The sequence below is a fragment of the Mus musculus genome, chromosome 18, assembly GCF_000001635.26.
Source record: "Mus musculus strain C57BL/6J chromosome 18, GRCm38.p6 C57BL/6J".
Lineage (NCBI taxonomy): Eukaryota > Metazoa > Chordata > Mammalia > Rodentia > Muridae > Mus > Mus musculus.
This window is the reverse complement of record NC_000084.6, coordinates 31,579,632-31,592,823: the sequence shown is the minus strand read 5'-3', so window position 1 is coordinate 31,592,823 and position 13,192 is coordinate 31,579,632. Positions and strand designations below refer to the sequence as shown.

Genomic DNA, 13,192 nt, shown 5'->3' with positions numbered 1-13,192 from the left:
TTTAAATTTCTTTTTTTCTTTTTTTTTTTTTTTTTTTTTTTTTTTTTTTTTGGTTTTTCGAGACAGGGTTTCTCTGTGTAGCCCTGGCTGTCCTGGAACTCACTCTGTAGACCAGGCTGGCCTCGAACTCAGAAATCCGCCTGCCTCTGCCTCCCGAGTGCTGGGATTAAAGGCGTGCACCACCATGCCCGGCTTAAATTTATTTTCTTAACTCATCAAATATTAAGAAACAACCTGTATCAGAGAGGGTCTTAGACTCATGTAATCCAGTAGCAAAAATACTGATAAAAATCCTCCACTTCTGCAGGACTTAGAAGCTTGTGGGGAGGATGGACACTAATAAGACATATCTAGAACCTGTAAGGAAGCGATTGTTAAAGAGCAGAGCAAGGATGATGTAGGGTGGGGAAAGAGGGCCAGTTCATAGCTCTGAAAGCTCAGATGAAGCCTCATGGAGCCCGAGAACCACATGAAGAACATTCTGAGCAGAGGGAAAACAAATACAAGCTAAGCGGGATTGTATCACCTGGTTTTGGAGAGTTGAAAGGGTTGGCTTTGACTAAGTGAGTGTTCCTGCTCTTTAGGTTAGAGTAGTGAGAGAGGCCCCATTATGATGCACATTGTAGTGCATTGTAAGCATTTAGCCTTCACATTAGAGCACTGCTTCTCACCTTCCTAATGTTGTGACACTTTAATATACTTCCTCATATTGTACTGACCCTGAACCTTAACATTATTTCGTTGCTACTTCATAATTGTAATTTTGCTGCTGTTATGAATTTTCATGTAAATATGTAATATGTGATCCCTCAGCTTAGTAAGACGACACCTTTTCCTTTATCTTTCTAGTACCTCTGGCCAGTAGCCTTTTTGCTTTGTGTATTTCAGGCTGGCCCCAAACTTGCCAGATAGCCAAAGATAACCTTGAACTTCTGAACCTCCAGTTTCCAGCTCCCAAGTGCTGAGATTACAGGGATATGCTATCATGCCTGGGTTTCTGTAGTACAGGAGATCTGAGGACCTTATGCATTCTAGATAGGCATTTTATAACTGAGCTACAAACATCTCCAGCCTCTTGGCTGTTTTTGTCTTTTTTTGTTGTTGTTTTTTTGATGACACATAAATGTAATCCAGCAGTAATTCCCATTAATTCTAATCTTTTTTTATTGGATATTTTCTTCATTTACATTTCATATGATATCCCCAAAGCCCCCTATACCCTTCCCCCACCCTACTCCCCAACCCACCCACTCACACTTCCTGGCCCTGGCATTCCCCTGTACTGGGGAATATGATCTTCACAATACGAAGGGCCTCTCCTCCCATTGATGGCCAGCTAGGCCATCCTCTGCTACATATGCAGCTAGAGACACAGCTCTGGGGAGTACTGGTTAGTTCATATTGTTGTTCCACCTATAGGGTTGCAGACCCCTTTAGCTCCTTAGGTATTTTCTCTAGCTCCTTTATTAGGGGCCCTGTGTTCCATCCATTAGCTGACTGTGAGCATCCACTTCTGTATTTGCCAGGCACTGATATAGCCTCACAAGAGAGAGCTATGTCAGGGTCCTGTCAGCAAAATCTTTCTGGCATATGCAATACATTAATCTTAAAAGCATAATTGAATTAGTTGACTTCCATAGCTGCCTCCCAGGTTAGGCCAGCATTGTCTCTTCACTGGAGATTTACAGTAACTTTATAAGTACAGTTCTCAGCTTCTGCTCTTGTCATTGTTGGCACAGCAGACAGTATTATTTTAAAGCATAAGTTGTATCAATTTGAGCTTTTGCTTAAAACTAAGCATTTATTTCCCACGTGAACAGATGCCATCGAAGTTCAGCTTGGTCAGTCAATGAGTTTTATTGGAGTTTATTATAGAAATATAGGTGAGGGGTTACTTACAGGAGCAGAAATGACACTTGTATCACCAAAGCCTACCTCAGCATGGGTGACAGGTCACAAAGTTGGGACTGTGGAGCACAGTCCTTAGCTTTCAGGCAGCACAGTAGGTTGGAGAGCGAGCGTCCTTTCCAAGTGTCCTGATGTAAGCCTTTCCCAGCTAACTCAGCTGGTTGTTTGTTTGTTTGTTTGTTTTTTAAAGAATTACTGATTTTATTTTATGTGCTTGTATATACTGTAGCTGTCTTCAGACACACCAGAAGAGGGCACCAGATCCCATTACAGATGGTTGTGAGCCACCATGTGGTTGCTGGAAATTGAACTCAGGACCTCTGGAAGAGCAGCAGTGCTCTTAACCACTGAGCCAACTTTCCAGCCCCACTCAGCTGGTTTTTACTTCCTGGTCCCAAAGTGTTCTTTGCAATTTATCTTGTCTGAGAATCTTTGCAACTTATCTTGTTTGAGAGTCTTCTTTGTATCTGAACTCCACTCCTTGGAAGCTTTTATTGTTTACTCTGGCAGGGAGGGGGCTAGTGAATCTGTTCAATTTTAGGGACTCCTGAAGATATTTTGAATTGTTTACCTCTCTGTTTTAGGAACTTCCTGCAGGATGGAGTGTGTCTTAGGGTTTTACTGCTGTGAATAGACACCATGACCAATACAACTCTTATAAAAGACATTTAATTGGGCCTGTCTTACAGGTTCAGAGGTTCAGTCTATTATCATAAAGACAGGAATATGGCAGCATCCAGGCAGGCATGGTACAGGAGGAGGTGAGAGTTCTACATCTTCATCTGAAGGCTCCTAGTAGAATATTGGCTTTCAGGCAGCAAGGATGAGGGTCTTATAGCCCACACCCACAGTGACACACCTACTCTAACAGGGCCACACCTTCTAATAGTGCCACTCCCTGGGTTAAGCATATACAAACTATCACAGAATGTTTCCGTTTCAGAGGAAGCTGCTACAGAACAATACCTGACATTTTATACTACCTTCTATTTTTACAGGAGGCTGAAATAATGCTTAGGAGGAGTTAATATAGTAACAGATGTTACACAGCCAGTAAGTTAAGAAGACAGGATTTAAATTGATAGTTTGGGGATCTCCATGCTTCCTTATACACTGTTGCTTCTTAGTGTTCTAAGGAGTTCCTTTAAAACAGTGGAGGCAGGCTCTCTACTTCCCCCACTATATCTCATTTCCACTCTAGAAAGGCTGTCCATTTTATTCCTGTCTTTTTTTAGGATATAATGTAACATATCATTTTCCTTCCCTTCTCATATATCCTCTTTGCTCCTTTTCAGAGTCATAGCCTCCTTTAATTGCTGTTACCTTCATCTATGTATATGTATAGATGTATATTTTCCTAAATATAATGTGCTCAGGCTGTATGATACTCATATGTACATTTTCAGGACTGATCATTTGGTATTGGATAACCAACTGGCATGCTTCCCTGGAGAAGACGATTTTCCCACTCTCAGCATCCTTACTTGCCTGCAGTTCCTTGCATAGGATTGAGGCCTCAGGGACTTTTCCCCATCCACTTTGGCATTTCTGTTGGTGTGTCCTTGTTTGGTTCCTATTGGTAGTCATGGTGGTGATACTTTATGTGTGTAGCTTCTATATTACGATGACACACACTTTCATAGCAATGTCACTGATCTCTGGCTTTTATAATCCTTCTAACCCCTTCTTCAGAGTTCACTGAGTCTTAGGGATAGGAGTGGTTTGTAAATGTATCCATTCACTGGAACTGGGTTCCACAATTCTGCAGTTTTTATATGTTATGATTTTCTGTAATGATCTCCATCTAATGCAAGAGATGGTTTCTTTGTTACGGATCACGTGCTACAGTGACTTATGGGTAAGGACAAATGTTTCCATTGTTTTTAGGGATTATGCTGCTTTAGTAAAGTGGAAGTTGTAGGTTCTGCTTCAAGATCCATAACTTGTATGATTAGTTGCCTAGGTGTCCAGCGCCAGGCATGGCTTTCCTCTTGTTAACCAGGTCTTAAGTCTAATTAGAGAGCTGTTGGTACTACCAGTGTGCATGCCATTACTGAACTCTTACGGTAACCTTGCCGTGCTTATTGCTGTGGTTCATAGGCATCATATCTGGGTAGGACGATTGGTTGCTTCCTTCCTTTGGCACCTTGTATGGCAGCTTCTGGTACTATGAAAGCTACTCTTCTGGGAGGAGGCACTTAGGCCAATTCCAGATCAGGTGTCTGGGACCAGTTTCTGAAGTGCATGATGTTTTCAACTATAGGGACTTACCTTCCACCTTTGGGAGGCAAACAAGGGCAATAGCAATAGGCTGTATGTTTTGAGGGAGCATTATCAGGCAAGAGGAGAAAAGTTTATTTAAACTATACATGGATATTTATACACAGAATTCTGTGTATTATGGATTATTTTTTTAAAAAAGATAATATAATTCTTATAACTTTCAGATATCCTTATTACCGTATTTTACCCTTCTTCCTTTTCTGTATGTAGTTCCCTCTCCTGTCCCTAAATAGCCTTACTTTCCTATTCCCCTGGTCAGACCACTTGTACGCTGCTATTCCTCTCTCCTCCTCCTCATTTACCTCTCTCCCCCACCCTGTAGAGCCCCTCTTCCCATTTCCTGATCAGATCACTTATGCTCTGCTTTTCTCTCTTTCTCCCCAACCCCTCGCCCTGGCAATGGTCCCTTTTACATTCCTGGTTTCTGCAGTTATACTGGATATGTACTCTCATCCGAAGATTTAGAGCTAGGAACCGCTAATGAGAGAGAACATGTGATCTCCCTTCCCCTTTCCCCTACCCCATCTGGGTCCCTTTATACAATCAAATCTCTTTTAGTTTTAACCATTTACCTGCAAAGTTCACGATACCATTTTTCTTTACAGTTGAGTACTAGTCCATTATGTATATGTACCACATTTCATTATCCATCAGTTTTAGGACATTTAGGTTGTTCTGGTTTCCTAGCTATTGTGAATAGAGCAGCAGTGACCATGGCTGGGCATGCGTCTGTAGAGTAGGGTGTTGAATCCTTTGGGTAGGTGCCAAGGAGTGGTACAGCTTGATCATGTGGTAGATTTATTTTTAAACTTTTTGAGAATTCACCACATTGATTTCCATATTGAATATACGAGTTTGCAGTTCCACCAATAGTGAATGAGGGTTCCCTTTTCCACATCTCCTCCATTTGTTTTAGGTTGGTTTGTTGTGCTAATCTTGCCATTCTGACTGGGGTAAGAGGAAATTTCAAAGTTGTTTTGATTTGCAGTTTTCTAATAGCTAGGGACAGTGAGCAGTGCGCATTTTTTGAGATTTTTCTTAGCCACCCTATCCCCCTCTTCTTTTTCTTTGGAGAACTCGGTTCAGGTTCCAGGCAGAGTTTGTAGCCAGTCATACATCTTTTGTCAGATGTATAGTTTACAAAGATTCTCTCCCATTCTATGGGCTGCTCTTCTTCACCCAATTGTTTCTTTAACTGTTGAGAACATTTTGTTTTATCAAGTCCATTCTGTGAGTTCTGGGGCAAATGGAGTCCTATTTAGGAAGTCCTTTCCTACAGGGTACTGCCTGGAAGAAATTCTAGAAGTTTCAGTGTTTCAGGTTTCACATTTAGGTTTCTGATGGATATGGAATTAGTTTTTGAACAAGGACTAGATAGATACGTGTCTAATTTAATTCTGCATATCAACTTCTCCTAGCACCATTGTTGAATTTGCTTTCTTTTTTCCAGCTTATGTTTCTGGCATCTTTGTCAAATATCAAGTGCCTGAGGTTACATGTACTCATGCTTGGATCTTCAGGTTATCTTTCCAGTGGTCTAGAAGCCTGCTTTTGTGCCAGTACCATTTTGTTTCTATTACTATGGCTCTGTAGTTCATCTTAAGATCTGGAATGGTTATTCCCCTAGCTGTGTTTTCTGCTCAGGGTTGTTTTGGCTATTTGGGCTCTTTATGGTTCCATATGAATTTTAGAATAGTTTTGCTTTGTTTAGTTTTTTGACTGCTTTTAGTTGTCTCAGATGTTCTATTATGTTGTGTTTTCATTTAGTTCTTGGAAATTTTTTATTTCTTTCTTGATTCCACTCATTCATGATTCAGTAATGAATTGTTTAATCTCCATGAATGTGTAATTACTATACTTTTATTTGATATCAATTTTTAAGTTGTAGTGCACTAAGGGTAGATTGGCACAAGGAGTGATTTCAGTCTTTTTGAATTCGTAAAGATCTGGTTTTTGTGTCAGGATGTGTTCTATTTTAGAAAACCTCCCCTGTGCTGCTCAATAGATTGTGTATTGTTTTGGTGTTTGGGTGGAATATTCTTTAGACATCACTAAGTCCATTTGATATATGATGTCAGTTGATTCTGATGCTTCTCTGTTTTTTATTCAGATGATCTATCAATTGAAGAAAATTGAAATCACCTACTATTTTTTTTTTTTCTGAGACAGGGTTTCTCTATGTAACCCTAGTTGTCCTGGAACTTACTTTGTAGACCCCAGGCTGGCCTCGAACTCAGAAATCCACCTGCCTCTGCCTCCCGAGTGCTGGGATTAAAGGCATGTGCCACCACGCCCGGCTCGAAATCACCTACTATTAATGGAGTGATGCTAATTTGTTTTTAAATATAGTTGTATATATTTTTATCCAATTGGGTTCTCCAGAGTTTGGTGCATGTATGTTTAGGATAGTAATGCACTCCTTATTAACTGTTTCCTTGATTAGAATGTAGTAGTCCTCTTTATCTATCCTGATTAGTTTTAATTAAGTCTATCTTGTTAGATATTAGAATAATGACACTCACTTGTTTACTGGTCACATTTGATTCGAGTATTTTTGTCTATCCTTTATCCTAAGGTGGTGCTTTCTTTAAAGCTAAGGTGTGATTTCTGTACAAGAGATAGATGGATTTTATTTCTTGCCCTAGTCAGTCAGCCTGTCTTTTGTTTGGAGAATTCAGGCCATGATATTTAAACTTAGTACTAATATGGGTATGTTGTGGTCCCTGCATTGTTGATTTTTAGTGGTGGTGCTTGTGTTCACAGTATTATGTATTTTAATAATTATGACTTTGTATTTCTTTACACACTCTCCCTGCTATGCTGATTTTTCTATTCATCTTGGAATATAGCATCTTAGTTACTGTTTTATTGCTGCGAGGAAACAATATGACCAAGGCAACTTATAGAAGAAAGCCTTTAATTGAGGACTTTATTACAGTCTGAGAGGACTAGTCCATGATTCATATGGCAGGAAGCAAACAGGTCTGGCACTGGACCAATAGCTGAGAGCTTTTCATCCTGATTTGAGGGCAGCAGGCAGAGGGAGAAAAAGAGAATGAGCCCAGCCCACCCTCAGTGACACAGCTCCTCCAACAAGGCTACACATCCTAATCTTTCCTCAAAAGTTTCACCAACTGGGGGCAAAACATTCAAACATATATGTGCCTAAGGGGGTCATTCAAATCACCATATATTGATTTCTGTATTTTCTTTAGGTTTGGCTTATTGGATATCAATTTTTTGGATGTTCAGTTTATATCATAGAAAGTTTTCTTCAGTTATGACAGTTTTGCTGGGTATATTAGTATAGGTTGTCCATTATAATCTTTTAAGACTGGAAATGTGGAATGGATTGCTCCTGAGTCTTCTGGCTTTCAAAGTTCCCACTGAGTTGTTATTCTGATATAATTTTCTTTGTATGTAACTTGCTTTTTTTTTTTTTTCATGCAGCTTTCAATACACTTTCTTTGTTATACATTCTCTTAACTAATTTTCTTTTCTTCTGTATGTTTGGTATTCTGTATGCTTCTTGTATCTGTATGTGGATGTCTTTCTTTAGTTTGGGGGAAGTTTTCTTCTGTGATTTTGTTGAAGATCAGATCTATGTCTGTGACTTGTAATCTCTCTTTCATTTTTGCCTATAACTTGTAGGTTCATGGTGTTCCACATTTCTGGTATGTTCCTTCTCTGTGTTTAATTTTTTTTTTTAAATATTTTGCTTATTTGATCTAGATCCTGTGCTTTTTATCTTCAAGTCCTGATATTCTCTGTTCTATTTGATTTATTTTTTACTAATAAGAGTCTCCTAACTGCAGTTTGAGCCTTTTTCAGTGATTCTATCTCCTTATTGAATTCTGTTCTCAGGTCCTGGATTGTCTTAATCATTTCTGTCAGCTTTATGTTTGTGTTTCTTGGGCATCACTAAGGTGTTTATTCTCCTTAAGCTCTTTCTCCTCAGTTTCATTGAGTTGTTTCTTTGTGTCTTCTTTAAATTCTGAAGCCTTTGATGAATTTTATGATTATTCTTTTAAATTCTGAATCCTTGGGTTTACCTAGGTAATTTTCCTTTGCAAATATTAATATATGACCAGTAGGTTTTAGAAGATACTGGCTTGATCTTTCATATTTTGGAATTTTTGCAATGGGATCTGGTCATATAGACTTCTTTCCTTTGGTTAGTTCTAAGTCTGATATGGACTGAGTAGGTTGAGGTAAAAGCAGGGATGTCAGCACAGGTTTGTCCTAGAGGTTGTAAATGGTTTGGGTGGAAAAAGATCAGGACTCCTGTTGAAGGGACTGGGATGGTAGACAAAATGTGCTTCTTGGTCTAAGCCTGAAGTGTGGAGCTTGATGCACATGGGTGGAAAGGTTGGTCATGGCATGGAAGGGGGAATAGGTAAAAAAGAGTTGCATAGTTGGATGAGGAACCAAAGGGACTTGTAGGTGGTTGGTGGTAGAATATGTCCTGCTCATTGCTCTTTATGATATTTCTTTTGAAAAAGAATATGCTAATCTAATCTCACAGCTGAAGTTGGCAAATCATGGATGTTTTTCTTCTTTTGTGAATACATTTATCTCAAAGGGATATAATAACTATTTTCTACAGCAATTTTGTAAAAATTATTAAGTTGATGGGTCTGGAGAGAGCACTCAGTGGTAAAGAGTACTAATGACTCTTCTAGAGGACCAGGCTTCAGTTCTCATCATTTCAGTTCCAGGAAATCTCATGACCTCTTTTGGACCCTGCAGGCAGGGCACACACATGGTGCAAAGACATACATGGAGCAAAACAACCATATACATCAAACAAATAAATCTTTTTTAAAAAATATAATTGTACCTTTTTCATCACTTATGTTTCAGAGTGAGATAATCCGAGATAACACTGGCATTCTGGAATGTGTTAAAGAAGGAATTGGACGAGTGATAGGCTTGGGAGTGCCTCACAGCAAACGCCTTCTTCCACTGTTTTCATTGATCTTCCCAACAGTGCTGCATGGAGTTCTTCATTACATTATCAGCTCCATCATTCAGAAGATTGTCCTTCTAATTCTGAAGAGAAAGACCTATAACAGCCACCTAGCTGAGAGCACTAGCCCCATGCAGAATATGTTGGATGCCTATTTTCCAGAACTTATTGCGAACTTTGCTGCCAGCCTTTGTTCTGACGTTATACTTTACCCACTGGAAACAGTTCTGCATCGTCTTCATATTCAAGGAACACGCACAATTATTGACAACACAGACCTTGGCTACGAAGTACTTCCAATTAATACGCAGTATGAGGGAATGAGAGACTGTATAAATACCATAAAGCAGGAGGAAGGAGTGTTTGGTTTCTATAAAGGGTTTGGTGCTGTTATAATACAGTATACACTGCATGCAACCATCTTACAGATTACCAAAATGATTTACTCCACACTTCTTCAGAATAGCATTTGAGATTTAGGTTCTATGATTGGCTGAACCAAAAGATGTTGGATAATTTGCTATGACATTTCAAGTAATAAAAGTAAAAATACTGCGCGGAAAGAAATAGGCTGGGAATTACCACTGGTGGAAAACCTCATGCTAATTATTCTGACTTTTTATTTTTCTTAAGGCATAGATATATAGATATATAGATATATAATACTGGGTCAAACCTTTCCAAAATTGAAAACTCAATAAAGGTAATACTTTAAATTTAAAATGTAAAGTTACATTTTAGTATAACACTCATGCTGAAGTAAAATTGATCCTGGGGAGAAACAAAAAATGTATCAAGTATAAAATGAAATTGCAATGACTTGAATCTGTTTTACTGACCTTACTATTTGTTATGTTTGTTTAACTTGGATTCAGGTCACTGTGTTAATTATTAAAGCAGTGGATAGTGCTGGGATTTTACCTTTAAGCAAATAGAGTATGTCACCGTTGAAAAGAACTGGTGATTAGCTTTGGCACTGTGTAAGCAGTGGCTGAAGGGTTTAAATTGTATTTAACCATTTTAATTGCTGTATATATTTATTATATGGAGCCATTTGTGTCTGTGTGTACATGTAACTTGGAATTTCCTTCTTCCCTGCCAGTTTTCATAGACCAGCTTATTGCATCAAATGAAGGTAGACACTTTCTGCTGGAACATCAAGTATAAGACATCAAAATGCCAGAAAATAGCTTTTTTACCTGCATCCTGTCCAGCATTGCAGTGTCAGAAACTTGAAATTTGTCCTTTGCTTGTGATGTTTGGATCATCAGATGATTTTAGCTACTTTTAAAGAGCCTAACAATCATGGCAGCCATGACCGTTTCCACACTTACGTTAAGGAGCCCCACCTGTCTTTCATTTCTCAAAGAACTTATCTGAGAGGGAACAAAATGAAAGTTCTGGGGATTTGTGCCTCTTGCTCACCATAAATAATCACTGCAATCTTTCTTTTTTCTTTCCTTTTTTTGTATGTGTGCGTGTGTGTGTGTGTGTGTGTGTGTGTGTGTGTGTGTGTATGTAAAGTTTTATTCTCCAAATAAGCTACCCTGAAGATAAAAATGAGACATTCTTGGTACTCTTTATTTAAACTTGCTTGGATAAGTACTGAATTAAAGTACAAACCTCATAGGAAATTTGCCCTTATGTGTTACGAAGGAGGAGGAGGAGACACTATATTTCAACAAATGAAACTTGTTAATCAGCTTAATAAAATGAAGTTGATGTGTTCCCATGGTGGATTAGACTCTGTAATAAAGTGATGTATAGTTCACTGGTCACTCATGCAGCAGTTAGCATTTTATTTCTTCATGGCTATGCTCAAGTTTACAAACACTGAAGTGCAGTGCCTGCAGGTGTTGCCCAACCTAGAATGCATGCAAACTAACACTGATGTTACATGTTAAATGTTGCAGAGGGTGTTTGGACTGTGACTGATCAGAGTGGAAGCTTAATATGGTCGTGGAAAAGCATGAAGTAAGGTGTCAGTAGCAGCTGTCCCTACCAGTCTGTGTCTTTGGAGTAATGCTGTCAACTCTTCAGTTCCTCAAAAGGGAAAATAAATGCTGTTGATCACATTCTGTATTTTATGGTTAATCTCTTAACGTGTTTTTCTCTGTGTAAAAATGGGGTTAACATTTTTTACTGACTTTTAGCTGCTAAATTTTTAGGTGTTTATAGTCACCTTCCTCAGAATTTCATTTTGTAAGTCAAGGTAGTTTCAGAGAAGAAACCAGAAAATTTTGGTTTCAGAAAATGTTTAGAACAGTCTAAATGGAATCAAATATTTACTGGGTAAATTTTGTGGAATTTTCCATGTGCCTGAAGATTAGATATTCAAGGATTATTTATTGACAGATACCATGAATTTAGTAATATAAATTTATTGCATCTGAAGTCAAAATGCTGCTGCTGAACTAAATACATGATTAGTCTCATTTCCTGTTTCCTTGCAGAAATCCACGCAAATTACCTTAAAATAAAGATGGAGAGAGTTTTTTTTTCTAACTGCTTTTTTTTTTAAATTTGTTAAAATGTAACCTTTGAAAGTCAAACACATTTTAGTTGGCCAGTGTTTCTCAGTGAATTGATACCTTTTACACTCAGTATGACAAATAGCCCCGTAGATGTGATTCTGTTAAGTAGAATGCAACAAAGCACTCACTCGCTGATTGTGCAAAAAAACGCTACAGTGCTTTTATTCGAGAATCTCATAATCTGAGAAGCAGAAGACGCTGCCTTGACAGCTGTACTGTTGTTGGTCGAGGTCATGGAGGATGTGTGCTGTCTATGTGGGTGTGGATGCTGTAGAACAGAAAAGACATTTCCAGCTCCTGCAAAAACTACCTATGTGGAGAGCCGTGAACAATCGCCATTACAAGATGGCGCTGGCTTCTGCAGTGCCTAACTAGTAAACAAGCAATGTGCACGGGTGCTGGAGTAAATTCGTGCCAAGTCACTGCCCATCTCGGGGTGTAGCAGTGGGGTGATGAGTGAGCAGCTAATCAGGAGCTGACGCGTCACACGGAGGGGTATTTAAGCAGCTCCATTTTCCGGGTTCAGGGTCTTCCTGAGAAGTAAGCAATAAAAAGCTTTGCCGTAGAAGGACCCGGTTGTCCGAGTGTGTTTTGCTGGCGAGATGTTACAAGGACACACCTAGGTTAAGTGACTTAGAAAACTTATTTAAGGGTTCACATCACACTGAAGTTAGAGTACTACTTACTGCTGGCATTTCTGCGTTCTCTTCAAGTATTTGGCATAATACATATCACTTCCCTGCCCCTGAATAGGTACCATCTTATTTTTATTAATAGAGTACTAGTTTGTATAGCAGAGTAACAATAATCTGTGGTTTGACTCTTGTGTCTTGTTATTTTATTTATTTCTAAAATTTATTAAAGGTTTATTTTCTTTATTTTTTAAAATTTTGTCACAGTACCATTTTAAATGTCTTAGGTAATAAGTTGTAATGTAAAAGGTTTGATAAAATGTTGAATTCAAGCCAATATATATGTTTCTCTTATTGATACTAGAGGACTACTCATGGTAGGGATAAAAGGTAATTTTTTTTTCTAGATAGAAATGAAGATCAAGAGAAACATATATGTAAAATTGAACATTTGCCACCACCTATTTAAAAAAAATTCCCTTGCATCATAAAACTAAAGTTAAGTATTAGTTAGCAGAACGCAGGAGAAGAGATTAGAGCACTCACAGTGATTAAGAAAACAAAACCAAAAATCGATTTAAACAATAAAATCAAGCCCACAGTTAAATTTAGTAAAAAAGTCCCAAATTACTGAGTCAGAAATGAATAATTTGGCCATTGCTAAACGTAGCATGCCACACAGCATGAGTTGTATGACCATGCTATGAAAGACCATGTGCCAGATTGGACAACCTACACGAAATGGACAAATCTGTAAGCAAACTGCAACAGCAGGCACAAGAACTAGAAAGTCTGAGCAGGTTAGGCCAAGTGTGAACCAGTTAAAAACTCAAAAACAAAGTCTTGGACTAGCTTTATTGGTGAAG

The 13,192-nt window shown here is 38.6% G+C and overlaps 1 protein-coding gene across 2 annotated transcripts in view; it reads left to right on the top strand.

The window, feature by feature from the left end:
• The window catches only part of Slc25a46 (solute carrier family 25, member 46), a 30,369-nt gene extending 17,709 nt beyond the window's left edge, over positions 1 to 12,660 (top strand). For both annotated transcript variants that reach the window (NM_001357461.1, NM_026165.4), the window contains exon 8: positions 9,055 to 12,660. In NM_001357461.1, coding sequence (NP_001344390.1) covers positions 9,055 to 9,633 — 579 coding nt within the window. In that variant the 3' untranslated portion in view covers positions 9,634 to 12,660. The remainder of the gene's footprint in view (positions 1 to 9,054) is intronic.
• Positions 12,661 to 13,192: the final 532 nt, after the last annotated feature.